Here is a 14,797-nt window from a genome sequence, read left to right on the forward strand (position 1 = left end):
TCTGGTTAGTGGTTACCAACATTCCTCCAAATATCTTATTTTGTGTTCAACAGAAGAAAGAAATTCATACAGGTTTGGAACAACTTGTGGGTGAGTAATGACCATTTTCATTTTTGGGTGAACTACCCCTTCAACTTTTTTATTGTTATGGGACAATATTTACCAATTGATTTTCATAGGAATTTTAAAATGACACTTTGTCCTATTCATATATATCTGTGGATTTGTCAAAAACATAATTATAAAAATAAAATGAACATCAATTAAAAAAAGTATTATAGTGCACATGCTATCATAGCACAAATACATTTACATGTTTTCTAACCATTTAAAAAACCTAATCTTACAGCATATAGACCACTGCAGTTTGCATATATAGCAACATAATTAAATGTATAAAATGAATTATATTCATTGTCAAGCAGGATGAAATGATGATCCCTATGGAAATTACATTTTGATATCTAATCAAGTAAATTGTGTTCTACTGCTGTGAGCATAACAGCTTTCAGCCTCACATTTCCAGTTTATCAATTTTAAAAGTGACAGATGAAACAGAGAAAAAAAGTTCTGTTGTGAATTTCACTTTATTATCATTGCCAAGCATAATAAAAGAATTATTAAAAGAATTATGATCACAGAAAGGTATCGGGAGAAAAACAAGTTTGGACTGTTAAAGTTTAATCAACCTTGAAAATGATTAAAATTCTTAAGCAATTGTTATTTGATAATAAATAAAAGAGCAAAGATAAGGTACATTTTTTCTTATTACATGATTATGCCAAATGAATAAACAGAATGAAAATGTTGATTAAAAAGTAGTCTACATAAAGGCACTATGGTGTTTAATATCAATCTGAGTTTGAGTATTTGAGGGAAGCAGCTATATGGGGGTATGAAGAGATATATAATAAAGATGTATTTCCCTGCAATATATTACATGTTAAATTATGTAGTGTGTCCCTGCCTTGATCAAAAGCAAACATAAAATGTACAGTGTTCTTTTCATGTCTTTATGAAAAAATAAAACAATATAATTTTATCAGAGTTTAGTACATCTACAGATATATACAAACACACACACACACACACAGTTTGAATCAAATTTGACACATCTATGTGCAATTTTAGGAATGATTATATTCTGCCACTTTCAATACACATCCCCGTTTCAATTGGAGTGCAGGTTTCTCTGTCGTTTAGGCATTGTAGGTCTTTATCTTCTGCGTGATGGTGGCACAGCAGATGGGACACTTGTCCAGGGATTTTGAACATTGTTGACAAGTGACCAGGTGTCCACAGGGAATAAAGACTGTGCTAATGTCACTGTCCATGCAGACTTTACAGAGTTTCTCCCTCTGGAGTTTCTCAAGTTTCATCATGGGGTCCTCTGCAGAAATGATGTAAGAAACAAACAAAATGTTAAAACAACAGTAACAGAGTGGAGGAATAAAATAAATAATTACAACAATTAATGGTTCTCTGCTTATTTTATTATATGATTTTCAAAAGTTGTCAATCTGCACAGTTTGGCATGTTATTTTTAAGACTATGATTAAACAATTTTATGTTTCAACAGTTGCATCGTATTTGCAGGTTAAAGACTTATGCAAGAACGTGAAGCATATACACTGTATATATAGAGTCCCTTTCATACAAAACAAAGCACTTGCCGACTTTCTTGGGCACGTCACTGGCGCTCTCCTGTGCGCGGATGTCTTGAATAAGAGCCTCCACTGAAGCATAGCCCTCATTGTTCTGACGTAACTTCTGGAGAATGGTGCTCTCCACTTTGATGGGGTCAAAACCCATATCTACAGCCTTTTGGGCAATCTCTGACTGCAGGACTTTCTGTGCTGCTGCAGACAAAGTGAAAAAATCAAATAAACGTCTGGTGAAGACAGCGCTTATTCATTGGATTTGTACATAAATTGAGCTTAAAAACCCTTACCTTGCTCATGACTTGAAAAGCCATTCTGACTTGGCCTCTGTAAGTCCAAATAATAAATATGTAAGACTACATGGTTACACTTTATTTGGTAACACTTTATTTTACTCTCTTTTTGTTACGAAGTACATGTAGTTAATTAATATTACTCAGTTCTTAAATGTATAATTATACAGTAACAATGATAACTTATAATAAAGTGTAACCCTTTATTTTACAGTTTGTGTACTTACAGTGTAGTTACCCAAGGAAGCACTTATAATATTAGGTAACTACATGGGTTAAGGTTAGGTTTAGGGATAAATGCAGGGTTAGTACCTAGTTATAACCCAGTTATTGCAATTGATATGATGAGTACATAGTATACTATGTACACGTGGAACAGGACTGTAAAATAAAGTGCTACCGACTACATATACAGTGCATACTACTTACAGCAGAATCAAAGGGTATTTTCAAAGAACATTCATTAGGAATTCTATCAATTCAACACTCAACTGAAGGACAAGTGGCTGTGTAAAAGATAGGAAATGACTCACTGAATGGACTCCATTCGGATGTCTCAGTTGTATATTGCTGACATATTCTCCTCCTTTCTCTGCCAGAAGGAAACTGCAGCTGGGGGTCGATTATAACAATTTTACATTTAGAAAACATATCCTTCAATGTTTACCTCACATGATCTTTATCTAAAATATGCAGATAAATATTATATATTTTTTCAAATGTGTTTTTAGATTTAAATATCAAAAGAGATGGTAACATGATTTATGATTCATTAATGTTGGTTAACAAAAATACAACTGTTCATTGTTAGCTCATGTTAACCAATGCAGTAAACTAATGTTAACAAATGGAACTTAATTGTAAAACATTCAGACAATATTAGAGATTATAATTTAGCTTGATATTAAATACACTTATGCCATAGCCATCATATAATGCACACTAAAAGTTCATTTAAACAATTTAATAACACTGTTAAAATGTAATCTTTAGCTAATCTAAAAAAAAAATCCATTTTCATACTGTACATTATAATTTTGTGACACTTAAATTCGCATTTAAATGATTGATTTCATATTTTAATGGTTTTCCAAAAATCAATTAAATATATTTACTTACTATAAAAAAAGTATAGAATTATTATATTATATTTATTTGTCCATAGGACAATTTTCAGATAGATTTTTAATATAGGTGCATTCCTACTTTTCTGTTTGCTCTTTGAGCTTAACGGAACCAGTTATTAACTACTTTAATTTTGTGCAAAAGAGCAGCCTGGACATTAAGTTAAATACCTCTTTTTGCATTTTTGCAAACGTACCTCAAAGTCTCAATATATGAAAAAGTAATTCACCCTGGATAGTGCTTGGCATGCTCCTCCCAAGGGTCTTCCTCGGGCATCCAGTCCTTCACTCCTCCTCCACATCTAAAGCAGATCACACGGTCTTGTTCTCCTATATGACAAAACACCAGGACAGTTTGTTCATTGTGTTCAAATAGAGTGCTGCAGGGATGACCAAAATGTGCAAACATCATAAACTTTTGTTGGTCACAGAGATTATTTTCTGCAATAATCCAAAAGCCAATAGGAAAAACCTGAAGGGCTTTTGTCAAGGGAGCCAGGGTGACGCTATTGAGTTGGCCTACAAAAATACATCATCACAGCAGCACTCTATTCTCCAAGTATATCAAACTGCTCATTTTTCTAAAGACTATATAAGAGATTTAATTAATAAATGAACTGAATATGCATTTTTACACGGAGAAACATAAGAGTAAGTTACCTGTGCTGTAGAAACCAGCTCTGGCCAGCCTCTCAGGATCTATGGGGTGTTGTCTGCCATTGAAGGTATCAAGACGCCCCTCAAAAGTCTCCATGGAGGCTATACGGCCATTCAGCCTGGGTCTAGGGGTTGTCAGTGGCACATTGCCTGCATCATGGCCCAAGATGAAGAAGCAGTTTGGGTAGTGCTTTTCATGTTCATCCCAGGCATTGTCACCTTGCTCCCATCCTGCCAGAATCCCCCCACAACAGAAGCACTGCACGTTGTCACTTGTCCCACAGTAATACATCCCAGCTCCCGCCAGGTCTTCGGGCTGAACTGGGGCGTCTGCAGGCCAGTCACTGAAAGTATTCAGCCGAGCTTCCTCACTCTTCATGTGTGGCACAGTGGGATAAATGGTCTGATCCACCACCCCTCCCGTGCGGAGGAGGAACTCTCTGGCTTCGGCCACTTCGTCGTAAGAAGGGCTGTGGACGAGGTTGGAGGTTCTCAAGCCGTGAGCACAGCTAAGGAACTGGCAGCTGGGAGATGCTTGCTGATGTCTCTTCAATGGGGCATCCCCTCTGTTCCAGTCCTCCACCGTCGCATGGCAGCTAAAACAGCGCACCTTGTCCGCCTCGCCTGTGAAATAAAAGCCTGCACGGGCCAGTCGCTCCGCTGAAATTTCTTTAGAATGAGGGAAGTGCTGGAAGGACTTCAGACGGTCATCAATGGAGGACCATACAACTTCACCATCAGCTTCATAGTCGCCATCTTGACTTGAGTGTGCCATAGTAGCAGTAACAAAAATCTGTCAAAATAAAAAATAAATAAATATATACACTTAGCAGTCAACAGTTTGGAATAATAGAGTTGTTTAATGTTTTTGAAAGAAGTTTCTTATGCTCAGTAAGGATTTTGATTAAAAAAAAATAGTAAAACCAGTAAAACTGTCAATGTTACATGAACTTAAAATATTATTATTAGATGAATAGAAAGTTCAATTAACAGCACTTATTTGAAATGGGTTTTTTAACATTATAATTGCTTAAATTAATCAATTTAATGAGTTTTTGTTGAATAAAAGTTTTTTTTTTGGCAACTTTTGAATTTATTGAGCACCAAATCATCATATTATAATGATTTCTGAAGGATCATGAGACACTGAAGACTGGAGTAATCATAATAAATAAATAATTTACATATTTAATCAAATAATTGGAGCCTTGGTGAGACTTCGTCCAAAAACATAAAAAAGTTGAATTATTCCAAACCGGTATTGTGTCATGAGCACAAGCAGGCACAGAAGAAAAAACAACAACGGTAAAGTATTAAACAATGCTAAACTATGCTAAATAAATGCGTGTTTGCTCAGGTCAATAAGGCAAGTTTGAGCAATAAGCGTTTCAGGAACACTTATCTGTTGCCAAAGAGGTCATGTGTCATTTCCATGACAACTGTGCGATATCAAATTGAGTCACTGGGACAGTGTGAACATTATGGGCTAAACAGAACATTCCATAGCTTTTATGAAACCGCCTGCGTGTTGCATCAACCGGTACAGTGTTAGTGCATGATTCATATCCACTAGTAGTTCACTGACAGATCCTGAACGGATGTCTATAGCTGCAGCTGACCTATACGAGTACTAGGAATGCAAAAAGTAAGCTAAAATAATTTTTTAATGACTCAAATACATAACCACTGTCACTTTAAGAGACTGAGGCGTTGTCAGTCACATGTGCACCGCGCCTCTAGCATGTGTAGGGCTTCAAATATTACACTTCTCACTTCTTCCTCAAGCCACGCTACACTGACTGACATTGACATAACGTGCTCATTACATCATATAGTTGTACATTATGATTCAAACATCTTATGTAACTTTTTTTTAAAAACAAGGGGAATGACTGTGCCGGTATCTAATCATCTCGTGGTATGTGTATGACAATTAGCAACATTATCACACCTTTCTATGCATCATAACATACCACTCCTAGAGTCAAAAGACGTCCTGCCCAAAAATTCCAAGAAACTTGCAGAAATGTTTTTTTCTGCTAATGCCATTTTATAGCTGTGCTTTTGAACTGCAAGAAAATAACACTTAAAAAAACATTGAAACAACATCTGTATATCTAATGTAAAAGAGAAGTTATGCACTGTAATACAATGTAGAATAACAATATATTATAAATGCCAATGCAATCTCCATAATGTAATTATAGAGAAGAGTCTTCACACAGCTCAACCTGTCCAGCTAAATTCACACAAAGAGGAATTTTATAATTAGACATTTATAATGTATAACATAACTCACACACCTGTGAGTGACCATATTAGACGTATAACATATATATATATATATATATATATATATATATATATATATATATATATATATATATATATGGTCACTCGTACCATTCCAAAAACCAGCTAGACCACCATTAACTGGTATGACCAGATGGTAGCTGGTCCAGGATAGTCTACCAACTAGCTAATGACCAGCTACAAACTGTTCCCAAAACACAACAACCGTCTTGAACCTTAACACAATCACCCTATAAAACAAGACTCAACAATCAAAGATATGCATGCGTTGTGTACCGCATGGCGCACCATAAGGCAGGTTTACACGGTTTCGGTTTGACAGTTCACGATTTTCAGTGACTTTTGTCTTTCACTTTTCTCCTTTTGCATTCAAAAGCAGCAGCCCGATCAAGGCAGACAAAACATTCAAAAGGAGGAAGGATCGGAGAGAGAGAGAGCACAGTGGGACTTTGACCTTAAAATGACAATCAGGCTGTTAAGATTAAGTACAACGTACTAGCGTTAGCATTAGCTAACATTCTGCTGTGCCATAAACGTTGATCTGCTTACCTTCGGTCGGGAAACACGTTATTCAGGGGACATCAACTTCAGTACTTCAAAAACTGCAAGCTGCACTCCGTTCTGCCCTGGGACGAAGCAGCTAGATAAATATTAGGATACGAAGAGGGTGGAATGTGTCAATGGCAACAACCATAGCCTGTAAAACACAGAGACCTGGCTCATGAATATTAATTCAGTAATATGACGTTCGTATAGCTGATTGGCTGTAACGTCTAATAATCAAGTTAATATTCATGAGCTACACGTCATGGCAAAGGTCGGAATTTTGAGGTGATCTTTTTTTATTTCGTTCTCTGTCTGCACCAACTTCCAGGGACTTTTGCATTGTATTACGAGAAAACCAACCACAACGTTTTCACTTTGCAATAGCCTAATATAGGCCTATACATGATGACAGATTGTTTCCGGTACGGAATAAAAAGTATATATAAAAAAATAATTAAGACTTTTTTCTCACAATTGCGAGTTTATATCTCGTTTATATCTTTATATCTCGCAATTTAGAGGTATCGAGAAATTGTTTTTATTGTAAGGAAATTCAGAATTGTAAAAATCTGAATTGTAAGATTAAAATTCGCAATTACGTTTTTTTTTTTTTTTTATTATTCCGTTGCGAAAACAAGCTTCCATGTTTATTAGTATAATTAGGCTGGTCGACAACGAGTGTGGTGTAGTAAATAATGACCGTACATAGGCTATATATTATGTAGGCCTACTTTATGCCTGATACACGTAGATATTCATTAAAATCAGAAATGTACAGGCTATGTACATAGACGTGACAAAAATGTAGGTTGGTAGGCTATATGAGACCACATTTTTGTCATGTCTTTCACATTTTAGTTTTGTGGAATCCGTTCTGTTTCAGTTATGTAACTGGGAATTTGCACTCAGCGACCTATACATTTCCACATTCAAAAACTGTATTATTATCTTGATTATTTGCATATATTTACCAGAGCAACCTGAAAGGCTATTGTTAGAAAACCAAGAGATACGACTACTCTAATAATCTTCACTCTCTGCTGCCCCTGAACAGCTGCCCTTCATGTATAAGAGAAGAACTCCACTGACAGTGTATAAAGGGTCTTTAAAATTAAATTCTATAAAGTAATAAAACCTATTTTGTACCTGTACTGATAACCATTTTACAGGTGGTAAAAGAGACACAAGATGAATTAGAGTTAATCACAAGTAGCTTTTTCACAAGCTGATGTAAATTAAGATAGGTGCCCAGACTCAACTACAATACATCACCATGGTAACACACGACACTAAAATAATGCAATAAACATGATTTAATTTAAACAACATAAGATATAACATAAAACCTTAATGTACATAATTACAACAATTATTTAAACAAAATACCATCAAATGGAAAATGTCACGCAGGTGGGGATGTCAGTTTTTAACACTTTTTTTACCAATAAAATTATATATACTAGTGCAAAATGCCCACACAAGTTTTTGTGTGTGTTTTTTGTAATTGTTGGTTTGGTGCCCGTGAAAGAGACTGTGAACGCATTGAATTCAGGGAGCAGGCTAGGTTACTACAAATGATGGGTGTGAATAATATTCAGAAGTAAACAGTGTAGCTGACTGAGTTTTTATGAATACCACAACCTTCTAAGTGCTAGTGCAAAATGTCCGTGCAAAATCAGTTTTTGAGTGTGTTTTTAGTAATTGTTGGTTTGGTATGTTTGAGTGCTCATTGTTACAATTATACAGCAAAAGTTCAGTGACATTTTTATTTGTGCATGGTAGAAAGCACACAGTGAACTCCAAGAAAACGCTATGCTTGAGGAAACAGTTTGTGAATAGGCTACTACAAATGATGCCTGTGAAAGAGACTGTGAACACATTGAATAGGATATGTTTAGTTGGTGAATAGCATAGGCTACTATTACACAGTAGCGATAACTTTAAGCGCACCAGAATGAAATATAATATTCAGAAGTAAACAGCATAGCTGACTTACAGATTCAGTTTACATCCACAAATGAATAAGCGCGTCGATTCAGGGAGCAGTGCAAAGTGCCCGTGCAAAATCAGTTTTTGTGTGTGTTTTTAGTAGTTGTTGGTTTCTTGGTAAAGAAAACACGTTTTACTCAAATTAATCAAAATGGATTTATCACATTTTGGAACCAAACTATACCAAACTATAATATTCAGAAGTAAACAGTGTAGCTGACTGAGTGTTTATGTCAGAATGTTTATTTTTAAACCACAATCTTCTTGGGGCTTCTTTGACGATACAACCCTCTAATGTCAGAATGTTTATTTTTAAACCACAACCTTATAAAAATGATATATTTAACGATATCTTTTGCATTTCTCATCCAAACAACGTCAAACTTGGCACTGCACTTACTCGTGCCCGTGGCGAGACACCTGTCGAGTTTGAAATCCATCGGACTAACGGTTCGAGAGATATGCGGTTAACAGACAGACAGACAGACAGACAGACAGACAGACAGACACACAGACAGACAGACAGACGTTCCTGTAATTATATATATATATATATATATATATATATATATATATATATATATATGTTTACAGTGTATTCTCTGCTATTTAACATAGGACCATGGAACATATAGAAATGACCCCATAATAATGTATATAATCCAAATGGCCATCCCCTAAAATATAAGAAGAGCAGTGGATTGATAGAGATCTTTTAATACTGATATATTGCAATGGAGAATTATGCCAAACAGAAGGTTCATGTATGTGGAAGTTATCTTTACCACTACCCTATTTACCCAGTTAAGCTTTCGCTGACAAGTTGGTGGTTGGAACTAAGACTGCGCGACATGCATTCATAAAAATCCATGTGTGGTCAGCAGTTCCTTTTAGTAATCTATAATGTTTAACAGCAGCTGACGTAAGAGGAAGTCTGTCTGAATACATATCTGTAACACTATATTAAAGTCCAGTGAAGATGAAGACGAAAAGTCAATATTTATTAAATAAATATTACCTTAATCACTATCTTGTTGGCTAATACATAGCACCATTTTGAAACATGTCAGCAACTCCTAGCAAATGTTAGCTAGGCTTAAGGTATAGCACTTTCAAAGCATTGTTCTTTATGGAACCTTATTAAAAGGGTTCTATTTATTACCAAAAACGATTCTGCTATTGTTACAAGCCAAAGAACCCTAATTTGGTATTGTGTAGAACCTTTTTTTTCTTAAAGGTGCAATATGTAATATTGACAGCTAGTGGTTGAAATGGGTACTGCAGTCCAAATTCAAAATATTGGGAGAATGTTGTTCCCCCGCCCCCTCCTCCTCAGACTCAATGCTCATGTGGGTTGCCAGATTGAGGACACAATACGAATGAGTGCAATTCATAATACAAGACGTCGAGCCTTACACTGTGTGTTGATGAGCTGATTTTTCCGCGTTTTAATATGTGTCTGCTCATAGAGCTTATTATGGATGCCGAGGATCTTTAGGCCTGTCAATCATCTTGTCACTGTTAAAATCATCCACGTTTAATTTAATTTCATGTCTTACCATATCGGAGAGAAATGCAGTAGCACGCTGATCTGCAGTCGCGGAGAACTCTCCTCATATTAATCTACATTGTTATTGCAGATGAAATATAACACGGATAACACAAATGAGCAATATGCCCCCCCCCCCCCCCCCCCGCAATATGGCAGCATATCATACAAAGTTACACAAGACATATACATACCAGCCCACTGTCTGCTTGCTGGAACCTGAACGCCTCTAGCTGAAACCCTAGCTTATCACTTTGAGTCCGGGGCATAAAGTGAGACGTGGAGCCTGTGATCTTGGCATCAACCAGGCACCTGTGAACAGAACCCAGTTAGAAGTCATGCAACCCTTCTGGAAGCTGGGATACATGAGGTAACACCTCTTACCCATTATTCTCAATAAAGGAGTATCTGGGGACAGAAGCAACATCAGGGATTGCAGTAGCCACGCAGCTGTCTACAAACACACGGACAGGAACATGGCTGTACAAATGCACTGATGCTTCAAGATTTATCAGGTCACCTAGGAAGTACTGGTTAGAAGGTCTCTCAAATGTCCAGTCATCTGCAAAGAAAAACAACAAGTCTTCACACAGATGATTCACAAGCATACTACAAATCTGTTTGGGCTACACCAACCAGTCATGAGCTTGAGGGAGAAGACAAAGACTTCCTCTGCAACATTAATTGAGGCATATGGGATCCAAGTGGGCATTAAGGTGTCGCTGCTCATATTATGTGTTCTGTAGGAGTTAAACAAACGGTCATCTCTTGCCCATGAACAGCAGGATTAGAACATCCGGTGAGCCTGAATTGAATCCTCACCTTGGATAATGACACTTGATACCAACCACCGCACCACTGCTCCTGACAATAGGAACACCATATGAAGCCTTGTGAAGTTATGTTTAGGTTGATCAGAGTGTTTGTGGATTTAATGTAAACTTCATTCTTTCTTGAACTATAGCCTATGCTGCTCAGCACAAAAAGACTATAATCTGAACAGTCTTATAAATTTTTTTTTTAATTAAAAAATCTTTGGAAGATATCACTGAACATTATTTAACCATATATAGCAAAAGTAAATTTCTCACTTAAGTTGATTTTTCATCTTTTAAAATTTGACAAATCTGATATTATTTTAATCTTATATCTGTTATTTAACCAGCAGAAGACACTAGGGTTTAAATTAGTTGTGCAGGTGGGCACAACCCTATTAGAACTATGCTATTCTATTCTATACTTTCATAAAAATCTATTGAGAAACCATGAGAAACAGATGAATTAAGACTGAAAGTCAATGTTCAGAAATGATTAATTATTATTGTTTTGAACTATGCTGTATAGCTGTGTTTTGCGGTGTTTTTGTTGTCAGACTCAAAAATGTGTTTATTATTAAAAAATCCCATTATTTTATATGAAAAAGTTAATAATTGTATTTTACTGATAAAATATTTTAGTTTGTCTTGTATATTTTTTTGATTAGATCAGATAACATTTTAATCTGTCATATGGTCATGTTACAATGTGCCCCTCACATGTTACAACATGCCCTATCGATGGGGCATGTTGTCACATTTTACTTCCATTCTTTCAGGGTAAATCAAGATAAAAGTATACACTGTATTAAAGAAACAAAACCCTATAATTGTACTAGACGTTCCCTGAGCCCCAAGTGGATTTGCACAAACTGAGGAACTATGGTAAATGGTAAAGAAAATATGGTTCTTTAAAGGTTCTTTACACGTAGTAACAATTCTATTTAGAACTGTATCATCCTGAAGAACCATATTCTGAAATGATTCTTTGTGTCAAAGTTTAGGGTTCTTTGTTCCCGCCTTTTTGTTTTTCAAATCTGTAACTGTCAAAGCCTCCCCATTACTGGTTTTCTGGAGCTCATGCAGCTGTACAACTACACAAACTCTCAACAGGTAAATGATTTCTTTCTTAAAATGTCTAGAAATTTTAACTTTAAAAATTGTAACTGGTTTCAGATCAGTCATGTCTTTTTCTCTTTTTAGTTTAACAGAACATGTAAGTGTGAGCAGCTCTTTTCAATTAGGGACACTCATCTTCTCTTCTCCACAAAATAAGTAACGGAGATGATGAATTTAAGATCCATATTTTTCAATTATTACTTTATGCCTAAACACCCATACGCTCAATGTCAAGAAGGGTCAGAGCAGTATACAGTCATGGTCAAAATTGATGGCACCCCTGGTAAATATGATCAAAAATGGCTGTAAAAAATAAATCTGCATTGTTTATCCTTTTGATCTTTCCTTCAAAAAATTCGCAAAAATCTAACCTTTCATTTAAGTAAAAGAATTGAAATTGGGGGGTAAATCACATTATGAAATAAATGTTTTTCTCCGAAACACGCTGGCCATAATTGTTGGCACCCCTAGAATTTTTTATGAGAAAAATATTTCTGAAGTATATTCCCATTAATATTTACCTTTTTTAAGCACACCAGGGTGACTAGGAACATGAAATTGTCCAGCTATGACTTCTTGTTTCACAGGAGTTTAAATATGAGGAAACACAAAGGCCAAATTCCCTTAATCATCCGTCACAATGAGTAAAACCAAAGAATATAGTTCTGATGTGCAGCAAAAGATTGTTGAGCTTCACAAAACAGAAAGTGGCTGTAAGAAAATAGCTAAAGAATTGAAAATCCCCATTTTGACCATCAGGGCAATAATTAAGAAGTTATAATCAACTAAAGATGTTATGAATCTGCCAGGAAGAGGACGTGTGTCTATATTGTCTTAATGGACGGTGAGGAGGAACGTTTGAGTGGCCAAAGATTCTCCAAGGATCCCAGATGGAGAATTGCAGAGATTAGTTGAGTCTTGGGGGTCAGAAAGCCTAAAAAAAAGATCAAACAACCCCTACATCACCACATGTTGTTTGGGAGGGTTTCAAGAAAAATCCTCCTCGCTCCTCCAAAAACAAACTCCAGCATATTCAGTTGTCAGACATGACTGGATCTTCAAAAGGGACCAGATTCTATGGTCAGATGAAACTAAAAAATTACTTTTTGGCAGAAAACCCACCAGATGTGTTTGGTGCAAACAGGGATGAAGAGTCCCCCATGCCTACGGTTAAATATACTGCTGGATCTTATATGTTGTGGGCCTATTTATTTGCTGGAGGTCCTGGACATCTTGTTCAGATACATGGTATTATGGATTCTAGCAAATACAAACAGATAAAAAAATCTAAACCTGACGGCCTCTGCTAGAAATCTTATAATGGGCTGTGGTTGGATCTTCCTTCAGGACAACGATCCAAAACAAACATCGAAATCAACACAAAAATGGGTAACTGAGCACAAAATGAAGCTTCTGCCATGACCGTCCCCTAAACTGAACACTATAGAAAATGAGTGGGCTGAACTGAAGAGAAGAAGCACCAACATGAACTTGTGAATCTGAAGGATCTGGAGAGATTCTGTATGGAGGAATGGTCTCTGATCTCAGGTCAGGTGTTCTCCAAACTCATTAGGCATTATAGGAGAAGACTCAGAGCAGTTATCTTGGCAAAAGGAGGTTGCAAAAAGTATTTAATAACAGGGTGCCAACAATTATGGCCAGCGTGTTTTGGAGAAAAACATTTATTTCATAATGTGATTTACCCCCCAATTTCAATTCTTTTACTTCAATGAAAGGTTAGATTTTTGTGAATTTTTTGAATGAAAGATCAAAAGGATAAACAATGCAGATTTATTTTTTACAGCCATTTTTTATCATATTTATCAGGGGTGCCATCAATTTTGACCATGACTATATAGTTATGGAGTACATATGCACTACAATATTACACGTTTAATTTAATCAAGGGTGTACGCATTTTAACGCATTTGTATGGAAGAAATGTGATTGAAACTGACATTCTTGAATTCCTTACTACCAGAGAAATTGTTTATCAGTGAAACTATGAGAGTCACATATGGGACATACAGTAATTCAGATGGAATGTAAAGATTGAACGGTTGGATTGTTAGGCAGTTCTTGTAGGTGTGTTGGTATGGGAGGATATGTTCCCAGGGTCATCTGTGGTTTCAACACTTTAGAGTAAAAAAAAAAAAAACCAGTAACATTTTAGGTTTTATGGGACTGATCTTAAATTTACAGGACAAAATGATGTATTCCATTAAATTATATAATGTTAATATTCCATAAATTATTAAAACCTATTTTGAACTAACAATCAATGAACCGCTGGATTTGTATTTACTAGCATTAACAAAGATTCATAAATACTGTCACAAATGTAGGCTATTAACTCATTGTTAGTTCATGTTAGTTATTACATTAACAAACGAGACCTTATCGTAAAGTGTTACCGTTTTATCCCTGTTATTTTGAACGTTCAGCATAGCCCTAATGTTAGTGTAATTTTTCACAATTCCTACAAGCTGCAACAGAATGTTTGTGGGAGCGGGCGGTAATGGTCAGAAATCCAAAGGATTACAAAAACAATTCCCATGCAGGGCTCAGGACAGCCAGGGACCTTGAAGTTAGGATTGACGATCAGTTCAACTTCACAGAGCACATTGCTGACACTGCCTGGTCCAGCAGGTCTGCCTTATACAACATTATAGGAAGATCAAGCCATTACTAGCATGCTACACAGCCCAAGCCCAAGCTCTTGCTCCATCCA

At 36.1% G+C, this 14,797-nt stretch overlaps 2 protein-coding genes across 3 annotated transcripts; both read right to left on the minus strand.

Annotated features, from left to right (window-relative positions):
• Window positions 1-563: 563 nt before the first annotated feature.
• Window positions 564-6,904, minus strand: xiap (X-linked inhibitor of apoptosis). 2 transcript variants are annotated; one of them, XM_081382496.1, is made up of 7 exons: window positions 6,598-6,904; window positions 3,739-4,528; window positions 3,309-3,408; window positions 2,488-2,566; window positions 1,952-1,988; window positions 1,674-1,859; window positions 564-1,390 (listed from the first exon to the last, which is right to left on the minus strand). In XM_081382496.1, the coding sequence occupies exons 2-7, from the start codon at window positions 4,508-4,510 to the stop codon at window positions 1,200-1,202; spliced, it is 1,365 nt and encodes a 454-aa protein (XP_081238622.1). In that variant the 5' UTR covers window positions 4,511-4,528; window positions 6,598-6,904; the 3' UTR covers window positions 564-1,199. The 2 variants fall into 2 exon arrangements, with proteins under 2 accessions (XP_081238622.1, XP_081238623.1); XM_081382497.1 differs by having other exon boundaries at window positions 577-1,390; window positions 1,674-1,856; window positions 6,598-6,791.
• Window positions 6,689-10,862, minus strand: LOC308700471 (zona pellucida sperm-binding protein 3-like; the record flags this gene model as incomplete). Its single annotated transcript, XM_081382105.1, has 4 exons — window positions 6,689-6,745; window positions 10,327-10,444; window positions 10,517-10,694; window positions 10,769-10,862. The coding sequence occupies 4 exons, from the start codon at window positions 10,860-10,862 to the stop codon at window positions 6,689-6,691; spliced, it is 447 nt and encodes a 148-aa protein (XP_081238231.1).
• Window positions 10,863-14,797: the final 3,935 nt, after the last annotated feature.

The sequence above is a fragment of the Scardinius erythrophthalmus genome (assembly GCF_964197995.2).
Source record: "Scardinius erythrophthalmus genome assembly, chromosome: 13".
In the NCBI taxonomy this organism is placed as follows: domain Eukaryota; kingdom Metazoa; phylum Chordata; class Actinopteri; order Cypriniformes; family Leuciscidae; genus Scardinius; species Scardinius erythrophthalmus.

Excerpts from the sequence above, each read along its gene's own strand:
- xiap (XM_081382496.1), bottom strand. The coding sequence starts at position 4,510 with ATGGCACACTCAAGTCAAGATGGCGACTATGAAGCTGATGGTGAAGTT. Across the intron at positions 2,567-3,308 it reads CATGCCAAGCACTATCCAGG|CTGCAGTTTCCTTCTGGCAG; the intron begins GTGAATTACTTT and ends ATCGACCCCCAG. Across the intron at positions 1,860-1,951 it reads CTTTTCAAGTCATGAGCAAG|CAGCACAGAAAGTCCTGCAG; the intron begins GTAAGGGTTTTT and ends CTTTGTCTGCAG.